Source organism: Meleagris gallopavo, chromosome 4 (genome assembly GCF_905368555.1).
Source record: "Meleagris gallopavo chromosome 4, MGAL_WU_HG_1.1, whole genome shotgun sequence".
In the NCBI taxonomy this organism is placed as follows: Eukaryota; Metazoa; Chordata; class Aves; order Galliformes; family Phasianidae; genus Meleagris; species Meleagris gallopavo.
Window position 1 is genome coordinate 1282249 of NC_139407.1, and position 12116 is coordinate 1294364.

General features: G+C 40.6%; 1 protein-coding gene across 1 annotated transcript; it reads right to left on the reverse strand.

Annotated features, from left to right (window-relative positions):
• Positions 1 to 14: 14 nt before the first annotated feature.
• Positions 15 to 7106, reverse strand: CTSO (cathepsin O). Its single transcript, XM_003205360.5, has 8 exons — positions 6893 to 7106; positions 6026 to 6131; positions 5644 to 5777; positions 4364 to 4531; positions 3817 to 3938; positions 3226 to 3389; positions 2710 to 2802; positions 15 to 1841 (listed from the first exon to the last, which is right to left on the reverse strand). Exons 1-8 carry the CDS (start codon positions 7025 to 7027, stop codon positions 1807 to 1809), a joined length of 957 nt encoding a protein of 318 aa, XP_003205408.2. The 5' UTR covers positions 7028 to 7106; the 3' UTR covers positions 15 to 1806.
• Positions 7107 to 12116: the final 5010 nt, after the last annotated feature.

A 12116-nucleotide genomic window follows, 5' to 3' on the forward strand; every position in this document is an offset into this window, starting at 1 on the left:
TTCACACAACAATATGACAGCTGTTTAGAGTATTTTTTAATCAAAATATCATTGAAACAAGGATAAAATTATTGCATCATAAAAGTGAGGTAACTTTGACCACAGAGTAGATAAAGCTGTGTCATCTTCTCATTAGATGGACTGTTGCAAAATGCTTCCCTGGAAAATACATTTTCTGCAGCCCTAAGTTTCTGGTGAGGAGTTCTGTATCCTTGTGCTCTAGTCAGGCTTGGTTGTACCACTTCAGAAGCATAGCTGGACCTTCAATGTTTGATACTGATATAAAAACACATTGCTCTTAGGCCAATTGAGAAGTTGAGCTGTTCTTATCCCACCAGGAAAGCGTGCTATTTGTTGTCTGTAATCTGCTAAGGGCATGGCCATACTACACAAAATCCTTCCCCTTTTGTTATTCTGAAGTTTAAGCCTGTTAGAGATAGGAACAGAATCTGACGCTTACCACTTAGGTCTTATTTTTTCCCCACTTAAAATACTGACTCTCAGAAAGAGAAGGAATAAAGTGACAATACAAGAGACAATGATGAACATTCATGGCATCTGTTATAAAAACGTTACACTAATATTAGCAGGGTACAGCAAGTGCAAAAGTTATGGAACTGCTTCAACGCTTCTCATAATAGTGCTCAGTAAAGGACACTGGTAAAGCATTCCAGATGACAGTCAGAGCGTCTTAGAAATGCTTGCTTAGTTGTCAGTTCTAGTTACATTTGCCTCCAACTGTAGTTACACAAATCAGCAAAGCTGGAACCACCTTATGATTCCCAGCAAATCTCTCCTACAAGTTCAACTGAGTTTAATGTTTTTGTAGGGAAATCTACTCTACTTGGAATATGCTATAATTCCTAACTTTCTAAAGGTGGCAAAGACCTTACATCTATCTGCAGCCAGACTTTTTTTCTATGATAGATAATTTTTTCATTTGTTTCACAGCTGTTCCATTGTAAGCTGTGAAGTAGAGGTGTGGAACTGACAGCTACCAAAGCACAGAATGGTTGGGTTGCAAACATTTCTGTTCTGGCAAGGCAGAGATGATGATAAGCCCCTAGAATGGCCTTGGTTCATCTAAATAGTTTTCTTCTTGCTCTCCTACCCCTTTAACAAATTAATTCAGAAGACTATCATATTTTCCCTTTTCAAAATACACCTTCCTACTTCGACAAGCTCTGAAGTTTTATCTACCCAACAAAAGGAAAAAGACTGAAATAGAAGGACCACAGCATTACAGAGACCCTGGCTGCTCAGGAGATTGCTTCATGGGTATTTCACTCCTCTGTTCATCTAGTTTTAGAGAAAAACGTAGGATTTTACAAAAAGGAGGTGTCAACCAGAGATGCTAGAAAAGTCAAGCTGTTTAGCCCCCTCCTCTCCTAATAAAAAGCAATCATTGTGCTTCTGATGTTTAAAGCATTTTGATTATACTCCATCATACCACTGATTACTGGGTTCAAATTTCTGATTTGCTATCTCTTCTTTTCTCAAAAGAATTTTTTAAGGGAGGTACTTTTTAGCATTTAGTACCAAAGTTCACCTTAGCAGTTTCGATTTCTCTTTGCAACTTCCTTCTGCACGCTCTGTGGTTGATTCAAAGTCTTCTCATTCCGTGGGAGATTTGATACATAACACACGTGCCAAATAAAAACATACTTAAAAATTCCAGCCGACCACTTCCTGTCATGCCTGAAAAGCAGGAACTCTTCATACAGTTTGTTCTTATTTTAGGAAATGTTGCTTTGAAGTAAAATCTTCATATACAGTGTATGCCAAATGCCTGGTCTTTAGCCAGAATCAAACAAATACTGATGAAACTGTATCTGCTATTCCTATAAATGAAACAAACAAAAAAAAAATCGTAATGAATAATAGAAACAGAGACTTGCCACCAAATAAGTTACCAGAATTCATATTGTGTCCTCTCTCTTCCATGTACTAAGTATTGGCATAGGGTAGTGGCGAAAAAACACCAACGTAAACAGCTGCAATTCTTATTTCTTCACTGCTTGACATTAGTTGTAGTTGAAGTCTATTCTTCTTCTTCCTCTGCTTTCATGTTCAAAACTCAAGATCTTGAGGATTCAGCGCAGAATCCTTGCATGTGAGCTTTACCTGTCTTACCTCTAGATTCAGAAACTCTGCAGAAAACAAGTATTTAATAATATAAAAGCCACTCAAATGTCAAGAAAATGCAGACAGCAGTACAGGGAAGAGACGGAGCTCACAATAAAAGGATATACCTCCATATCTTGCACAAAAAGTCACAGACGTGGTGCACAATTCTGAAGCACATGCAGATCCACTTTCCATATTTGTTTGCTGAACTTACATATCTGCATCCACCAGACCAGAACCACAGTTGTTTTACTTATGTTGCATATAGCAACACCATTAGCTTAGGCTGATAATACACATCTGTACACTTGACAATGCCATTACCTCTCCATGGTAAGATACTGTCATACTTCAATTATTATGGCCTATGTATCTTAACATTTGCGTGATGTTTTTCAGTCAATCAACCACGTGGCTAGGTTGAACTAACGACCACTGTTCTTCTACCTGAACTCATCTAACCTCATTCAAAACGTAGCAATGACTTGTATTTCCCCTGTGAGGATCCCATTGTATCACTTTACTTATAAGTGATAAAGGCAACACATGGCCTTTATCACTTGCATTGTTTTTCAGACTTACCACAGACATTGCTGCCTATCTTAACACGAACGTAGCCATCTATTCCCCATGTACGGCCCCAGGAGTTCTGTACAATCCAGTAAGGGATGCTACCTGGAAAATACATTTTCAGAAGCTGGAGACAAGCTTCCTTAGGAAGTATAAAAATGCTAACATTCTATACAGTTAATTAGCATTTTAATATCTCACAGGATGCTGACTGGGTGACATTATAGAAAGAAGCCTCCTATTGTTCATAGAGAGGATTAATACTTCAGTGTAAAACAGACTGGATATACCCTATATTAGGGTAAAGATACAGATACCTGTGTTCTTGTCTTTACAGGGACATCAAGTCCCACTAAACCAAAGGAACGTGAAAAAGAAGAATTTCCTGGGATCAGACTGCACTTCCAGAATTGAGTTGACACCAACCCAAGCTGTTCTCAAATTGTGGATTTTAATATCCTGCCTCACAGGAGGCAAGCTGCAAGGATGAGAAAACAAAACTTAGAAGTTCAGTTGATGTAAACGTACCTGTTCTGTCAAAACCAGTGATAAGTACAGCATGATTTGCTTTTCCACTGGAGCAGTGATACTGTATGATCCCACCAAGATAATCCTGCCAGCTAACTGCATCTACTGTTACTGCCAAAGGTCCCCAGTCAACAAGTACTCTCATCATCTCCTCTTCCTGACCACTGTGAAAGAAGTGAGTGGTAACACAGAGTTTAAAGTTGGCACAGTAAAGCAATTTGAGAGGCAGTAATCTACTGAAGTAAGATTTAATACTCAAATAATTAAGCTTTTTCCTATGAGTTCTACACACCACATAACATACATCAATACATACATATTTTATTTACTACAACACGAGGCACACAAACTATGGATTAAGTGCCAGTCCAAAGATACAAAGCTGTTAAAAAGTCTTGGTCAAGTGGGCAATACTAAGCACCATGTATCTCTTATGTCCCACTCCTCTCAATTAGAAAACACCTGTATACTGTTATTGCCCTTTAGTTTTTCAAACATTCAGATGAAATTAACCTCATAACCTTTGGCTGACTCCAGTTAGTGAACAGTGAAGTGAAAGTACAGCAAATAAAAAGAATCAACAGCAGTTACCTGAAGTCATATGCAGCAAATCCTGTTATTGAAACTCCAAAATCCGAGCGAGCAAAATAATGGCACAGTCCTGTCTGAGCTTTAAAAGTGTACTCTGAATCTCTCACAAGTTTGACTTTTGTCTGCAAAGAGATAAATGAATGAATGTGTTTGATTCAGTCCAGTCAAAACTGGACACTCAAATCCAAAGAATGAGCCTTGCATAAACGGCCTCTTCTACAGTGGTACTGTACAGCTATTGCTGCAGTTGATTTCAGTGGAAAAGCTGCATGTCAAAGAATATTATTCTCATCCCTTGTGGCTTAATTTATTGCATTCACAAGCAACATATATAGATTATAAAATTCAAATCAAGTTTCAGTTCTGCTTGAATTAACGATTCTAGATTAAATAAATAACCATATACACACAAACAAAAATCAGATGATCTGTAAAGCACATATTCCCTCTTCCCCATCACTTCTTCCCCTGTAAAAACAAAACGAAACAAACAAATAAACAAAAACTGTGCTAAAGAAGGGTTCAAAATTTATAGAAAGTTTCAAACCTGATTCAGCCAGCTCAAAGCAGTTATTGTGGAACCACCACTGCAACCATAATTGCTGTACGAACAATCGATAACCTGCTGTACGCTGAGTTCTTCCAGATTATTTCCTTTAATTGCATAGGCAGACTCTATACCACCCACAACACTGAAAGCCCAGCAGCCTCCACACTGGAAGAGAGAAGATAGGAGGAAAAAAAAAAGTCAGCTTTGTTTTCTAACACAATATGGAAAAGTGTAAGTATAAAGAGTTTTCCAACATTCTTCATTTACTACATCAGTTTTTATCTTCATTTTTATGGCATTACAAATATGGAATTGTTTTTTATCCCTACTGTGCTACTCTGTGAAAACTAAAAATGAATTAAAGGTGTCTTATTTTAGTGATTCCTTCCTGACTCATTTTTGCTAACATTAAAACAGCCCTTTAAAACAGGCCTAGGGGCACTTTTTAGTGCTAGATATGTATTTTCTTAATTACTGACTGAGACTCGAGAAGAAATTATTTTTAACCACATTATTAAGTTTTTGAAAAGGATGCACTTAAGGAGACAGCCTGTGGTTTTCTGTTGCCTGAAGAATTTTATACAAGTATATTAGATTACAACTTAAGCAGCACTAAACCGAAATTAAACGTGAGAGAAAAAAATCTTAATTGATATCACAGTTAGTTCTCTCAACTTTTTAAATTGTGGTGATTTAAACAGAGAGCACAGAGCTCATTCCTAGGCAAGGTCTAGGTTACATTACACAAAGGAAAAATATTGGGAGTTCAAAAGCTGAGTGCTTCTTATCCTGTTAAGTGTAGATGACCGTAGCCAATCTGGGACGTAACCAGTTGGGCTCTATTTTCCTGCCAAGAAAGCACCTCCATGGAGGAGGAGTTTGGTGGTAAAGGCATGGATCTTGACTAGCCATGGGCACTCCAAGCAACGGATCTGTAACCAGGAGTACAGAGGACAAGAGGTCAAGTACTGAACACACTTCAGTCTCCAGAAAAAATAAAAAAAATCACAAAGCACTCATGGTGCAAAATATCTGCAGACTTTACCCCAAAAATGTATTGTACGCAACTCCTAACTGTACAATTAACAACTTTTACCTTTTATGCTTTATACCTAAGCCCACTCTTCAAAGAAGGCTGTGTTATCAGTACACATCAGTGCTCAGTCTTGAGGCAGCGTTGATCCTTCCCCGTCCTTCACTGTGCTCTATGATGTAATTCCTGGAACTGTCTCTAACCAGTGCTTGAGAATCAGCAAAAGGAAATCACCGCCACTTACTGTCTGCTGATTTCTCACTTCTGCAATGACTTTCTTGTCCCTCCAGTCAAACTTCTTTGGCAAAGGTTTTTCCTTTCCCTTTGGCGCTTTTATGTATCTGGGGAGTTTGTGAGGTATGCTTCTTAAGTAAATAGCTGAACATAGAATACAAACATTTATAAATCTGCTTAAACAAACGACAAAAACAAATAAACAACACAAACCCAACCCGTTTTACTAGAAACCATAATGGTAACTTAGATCTGTAGTTACAGTCATGAAATAGCACAGGATTTTCAAATCCTTAGAGTAGTTGTCATAGTCCAGAACTAATTTAAATATTCTTACAGTTTCAGAAAGAACAGAAATATTCTGTGTGGGAAACACGAAGACAATTTTGTACCTTTGAACTCTTCAGGAAAGAGGTGAGAAAACTGATTTTTTCCATAGAAAGCAGATCCGTTATCATTTGATGGTGAATTCAGTAATCTAATCCTTTTAGCACTTTCCTGAATAAAAACAAAAATATTGTGTCTGTTATTAAGTTAGCAGCAGTGAAAAAAAAAATAATTGTAAGAGCAGAAGGTTACCAACAACAGACATGACCTTACAACCAGAGAGCCACTGAAGTTGGAAAAGGCTTCTAAGATTACCCAGCCCCACCATGCCCACTAACCATGCCTGTCAGTGCCACATCCATGCCGTTCTTGAACACCTCCTGGGATGGTGACTCCCCCACCTCCCTTGGCAGCCTGTGCCATTGCCTCCCCACTCTTTATCAGAAGCAGTTTTTCCTAATATCCACCCTGAACCTTCCTCCCTGGCACAATTTATGGCCAGAACCCCTCGGTAACTTGCTCAGCTCGCGTTCAGCTCAGACTCACCCTGGGCTCTTATCAAGCCAGTCTGAAAGCAATTTTAGACTAATTTTAGCTTCAGGAAAGACACAAAGAGACACTCATAAGTGCACAGATGGTATAAAATCAATATAAGACCAACAAAATAAGCTGACAGCAAGTGATGCCAAAGTCATCCGACGCCCTTGTCGGGCAGCACAACACAGAGAGACGCATGAAAACATTTCATCCTCAGATAAGATTTAACCTCGCCTCGTTTTATGTTGCAGAACTAACACAACGAGTTTGCAGCACAACGAAAACCCAAGGGGGACCCGGCCACTGCCGTCATGCTGCCCCCTGGCGGCGGGAGCGGGGAAGGGAGGAACCCGCGGGCACAGCGGCGAGCAGGGCAGGAGGGCAGCAGGACCTACCCGCAGCGCCGCCGCTTCTTCCTCCCGTCCTCCTCCGTTCCACGGAGGACGCCCCGCAGCTCCCGCGGGCACCGGGAACGCGGCGTGGGCCGCTCTCAGCAGGCAGCACGCCAACCCCAAAGCCAGCACCCCCATCGTCACCGCGGGCTGCCCGGCCGCGCCCCGCTCCCTGCCCGCTCCGCCCCCGGCTGCCGAGTCATAGCGGGTGGGGTCTCGAGAGACACCCCCCTCCTCGGCACGGCTCGCGGCCGGTTCCTCGCAGGGAGAGGCGGGGTCGGGCTTCTCGATCGCAAGGCTGTGCAGGAGCAGGGCAGCACGGCGTGTGGGCGCTGCAGCCGCTGGCTGCGAGGCGGGAAAGGGCGAGGGCTGGTGATGGTGATGATGATGATGGCTGCCCCTTAGAGCCGGGCTGGCTGGCTGCAGAGTTTTAGGAGAGAGAGTAGTTATTTCTTGGGATAGCAGAAACGCAGTTTGCAGCTCTTAGGATGTGAAGGGGCCGGTGAGGAGCAAGCAGGAGTGTGGCTGTACGGACGTGCTCCGGGGCGGTTCGGGTGCTGGTCCTGAATCAACTCTGTCTCTGCTCTCTGCAGCTTTTCCTCAGTCAGGTGTGAGGGAGCGCCTTCTGTCGTGTTTATTTCCTAGCTCTGAGGCAACGAGGTGACCCTGTTCCACGTACCCGAGACTGCTCTCTTCTGGGAAATGGCTTTCAAATACACAAACAAGAACCATCTTATTTTATGCTGGTAGCTCGTGTTGGAGGAGGTGCCTGACGGCTCAGTCAGTGCTTGCCTGGTGTATCCCCCGGTGTGGCTTTGCTATTAAAGAACAGTGGGAAACTTTTTCTCTGGAGTGAGATTAGGTTATCGGAGTTATTATCTGTCAGAGGAGGTGAAAAACAAGCCCAATACTTCATATACCAATAGCTCCTTCCAGTCTATCCTGCTGGTAAAGGAGCTCGTATTTGTAGTGTAGAACTGCTTTTTTTCTGTGAAGCACGTGAGGGCAGCAGAGGACTTTTGGAAAGGTAATACCAAACTGTGCGGGTCCTTAAAGAAACAGAAATATTCTTTATTTGGGGAAAAAGGTATCCAAAACAGGTTCACATTAAAATATATATCTATAGCATATCAACAGGCAGGCAGTTCCTGCTCTGTTCTGAATTACTCCAGTGTAAATCTACTCCAGCTTCATAAAGATAAAAGAAAATATAGAGGTCACCCCAAGCAAGTGATCTGTGTTTTTTTGTTGTTGTTTGTTTGTTTGTTTTTGTTTTTTGTTTTTTTTTTACTTTGTAAGATTTTTTTTCCAAAAATTCTATTGAATATTCTACTGGTAGATGCTTATTTTTTAACAGCATTTTATATCTTTGCTGCTCTTGCTGTTTGCTAGAAGTATTTAATGAGTATTTCTATCAACGCATGCTAAAAGAAGCAGCAATAATGTATATGTTTTGGAATCCTTAAATTCACTTAAAAACACTTGCTTTGAATGGAGGTATTCCAGTATTAACAGAACTTGTTTCTCATTAGGTGCAAAATTCCCACTTTTAAAGTGACCCATAGCTCACACCGGTGCTATTAGTGGAAGGATTTTCATAGTATGACAGAGTTAGATAGTGTACTAACTCTTATCAGACTGTCTTTATTTTTCTCCTCCCTTGCAGTGAATTTTCATAGATTACAAACACAGGCCAAAGTGCAGCAAGAGTAATTATCATGGCAAACTGGGAAAAAGTACAGTAAGTGACTTCTGAGTTGAAGACTGGTCTTCCAGGGATGGGTAGTGCCAGTGGTGGGTGCAGTTGTGAAATGTGGCAACCAAGTGGTAGTGCACCTGTTGGGAAGATGTGTCCCCTGCACTTTGACAGTTGTCTACGTGGACTTTGGCCCTCTATGTCAGTAGAAGCTGTTTAAAGAATGGAAAACGAATCCCTCTGTATTGTGCAGTCCTCAGCCTGCTAAAGGAGAAATAATCTAAATCCAGCAGCAGGTGGAGCTGAGCACCTTGTCTTGAAAAGGCTTGTGGGGAAATACGGTTTCAGAAGAAGCCTAAGGCTTCTACTCATTTAAAGACTTGCAGTGGTGTTGCTCTCCAAATACAGCTGCAGTGGTAACAATTATTATATTTAATTAAACAAATGAAAATTGTAATTTTGGGGTGAAATCTGGTCCTGTTTAACCCAGTGTGAAAGTGAATAAGCAGCACTGCTGCAGCTAGCATTCTGAAACTCTTTTATCAGCCTTGAGTTAGACTTGGAAGTTTGTAAGCAGCAGAGGAAATGACTCACGGCAATATTGGTATTTGCAGGAATGACATCTGTAAGGGGTTGCCCTAGCTGGATTTTGAAAAATATCTTGGTTGGCCAAGAATATTTTCCTGTTAGTTATCTGGAAGCGTTCAAGACCAGGCTGAATGGGGCTGTGAGCAACCTGGTCTAGAGGGAGATGTCTCTGCCTGTAGCAGGGAGTTGGAATGAGGTGATCTTAAAGGGCCTTCCAACACAAACCATACTGTGATTCTACCTTCCTTTGCAAACAGTGAAATAACTGCAGGACCTCCTTCTTCTCAAGCGTGGCTCTGTATTTCACTTGAGTATCCTAAATTCTAGTAAGTCTCCAACTTTTTTCTCTTATTTCTCTTCTCTCTTCAGTCTTTTCAGTGGAGTGGAATATGAATGTAGGAGGCTGGCTGCATAATTACAGGATAGAGCACTCTTGGTTAGTGCTATTTTGTGGAATATCCTTCGGTAAATTTCTGTAAATCCTCCAGTTAATTTGCTGATGCGTCCTTCCTGAATACATCAGCATCTTTCTCTAGTGAGAGGACAGGAGAACTTGCCAAATTCAAGTAGAAGGAGAAAGAGGTGCAACTTAGAAATGTGGTTATCCTGCATAGATTTTTCGCTCATTACTTTGGATTATTTCCTATTCAGCTGTAAGAGCTGAATTTGCTATTTAGAAAGAAGTGCAGTGGAAATGTGCCATATAAGGAGGACTTAGGAGTTGTTACGCTGATGAAAAATCTGAAGCCAAAGTAAAGGACAAAATGGTTTAGCCCTCAGATAATTTTCACTCCACTGAAATTGATGTAATCATTCTATGAATCAGAATTTGAGCGTATTTGGGAGCTAAGATGTTGTAAGGAAAAGAACTGTGTGTACCTAAGTTGTCAGGTAGCCAAGTCCATTCTGGATTCATAATTATACTTTTTTTTTTTTTTTTTTTTCCACTTAAGTTACCATTTTTTTCAAATAAGTATTGATTGTTCTCTTAAGCTGTTTGGTCCTGGTGGTGTCTGAAGGTAGGGTAAATCAGGAAGAGTTCCTTTAAAGTGCACGTGGAATTGTCCTGATGGAAAATGAATGCTTGCAGGTAGAGATTCCCAGATGATTAAATTACATTGTTTTGGAAAATTTAGAGCCTCTCAGGAATTGTTATACACAGGAAAAAGAAAATTCCATCGATTCCTGGAGTATTTATTGTATTTCGGGCTAATCTGAAGCATGATGATGGCTTACTTCACGCTTTCTCTGTTAGCAAAACTATTAAGTTCTGGTTCTAAAAGGGTACTTCCCAGTGTCTGAGGCTTGATGTTTGCTTTGTTTTGATCCATAAGGATATGGCACTTCTGCTCTAATTTGCTCAGGAAGTAGAAACATTGTCGGTTATCTTATAAAGCAGTTATGATTAATTTAGCATTTATTGTTCTATACGTTATATGTTATCATGTGTAGCTGAGAAAACTAGAAAAATCTCTTGAAAATCCTGATTGTGGCAGGTGTTAAACTTTCTTGCAACTCAGCTTTTCCTTGGGACATGAAGAATTTATTAAGCCCTTCTTTCTAGTAGGCAGGGCAATCATTGAAAAGGTCATCTTTTAAAACACTTTGAAGTACATTCTGCATTACAAAAAGCATTTGACATTTCATTTTTCCTTGTTTTTCACGTGTAGCCATGGCACATAGCACCTGTGGTGCATTTGCTGCCGTAACTCAGTAATCAGAGTATGAGATCACAACTTGCTAGAATTTGAAGGAAAGAGTTTCTGCTTAATTTTAGATTACATGTCAAATCCTTTACATCTACATTTAAGTTTCAGTTAAAATGAAGAATATCGCTGTAATGTTTTAAACATCTTTTAATAAATACCTTGAGGTAATTCTTAAAGAACACACAGTCTGAAGAAATAAATATGCATACAGGATTTTCAAGGTAGAACTCATACGAGTGCTAAGTTGTAGCTTCCTATGCTTTGAGCCCATTACCTTTGTCAAAATGTTTGTTACTAGCATGTCACTAGGCTAATGTTCTGCTGGTGAAATGTGTTGGGTTTTTTTGTGTGTGTGGTTGTTGCTGGGGCATGTAGGTGTGATATTTATGAACAACTGTTGATGAAGTCAGTATAATCAGCAATCAGTACATTCTCTGAGCTGTCTCGTGAAGAATCCTGCTAGCTGTTTACAGCTCTGGAGCAGACAGTGCTCTTTGTTGGCAGGTTAGTAGGTAGAGAAAAGAGATGCATAACCTATCTTTCCATTTAATTCGAACAGAGCTTCTCTTTGAAGTGGCTAAAGAAGTTGCATAGCCTTGCTACCAGGCTGAACTTAGATAACCAAAGGACATTATTAAGAAGAGTGTATTACGTTGGAGTCTGCAACTCGTGTGCCTTAGCTGTAAGCAATGGACTCCTTCCCGTGTTGTAGGTGGAACACAAAGCAGTATACTTATCAGTAAAGCCAAGTGTATGGGTGCACTTTTCCTTAAGGATGCACTATCTATCTTGTAGTTGTGGAATGAGGTGAGATTGTCCCCTTATGAGCATTAAAAATCCTCTCTTTATGGAGCCAAATGCATAGAGTGTTTTGTTTTTTGTTTGTTTGTTTTGTTTTGTTTTTTTGCCTGTCCAGCCAAAATGTAGCCACTATGGCGAGTCCCTGTTACATCTTCCAGCAGCCTGGGGTGACTGCACTCTTGGCAGCCTCCTGCATCCCTACTGAGTGCCTGGGGCAGCCTTCCTGTGCTCAAGAGCTACCAGGTTACACAGGCAAAAATGGAGACCTTCACTGTTTTACTGGGATGCTGAGACAAATGGTCCTTTTTATTGATATTAGGCTTTTTTTAGGACCTCGAAGTTGAGATTAAGGCTTAATGCTATCTTGCTTGAAAGCTAAGTATGTAGTGTGCTACAATTTCCTCACTATTTAAAACAGCATCCCGTCAGTCTG

What these genes read in the sequence shown, in the direction of transcription:
- CTSO (XM_003205360.5), bottom strand. Translation starts at nt 7,027, where the DNA reads ATGGGGGTGCTGGCTTTGGGGTTGGCGTGCTGCCTGCTGAGAGCGGCC. An exon ending in CTTTGAGCTGGCTGAATCAG is followed by an intron (nt 3,939 to 4,363) that starts GTTTGAAACTTT and finishes ATCTCTTTGCAG; the next exon opens with ACAAAAGTCAAACTTGTGAG. An exon ending in CACTGGTTTTGACAGAACAG is followed by an intron (nt 2,803 to 3,225) that starts GTACGTTTACAT and finishes TGTATTTTCCAG; the next exon opens with GTAGCATCCCTTACTGGATT.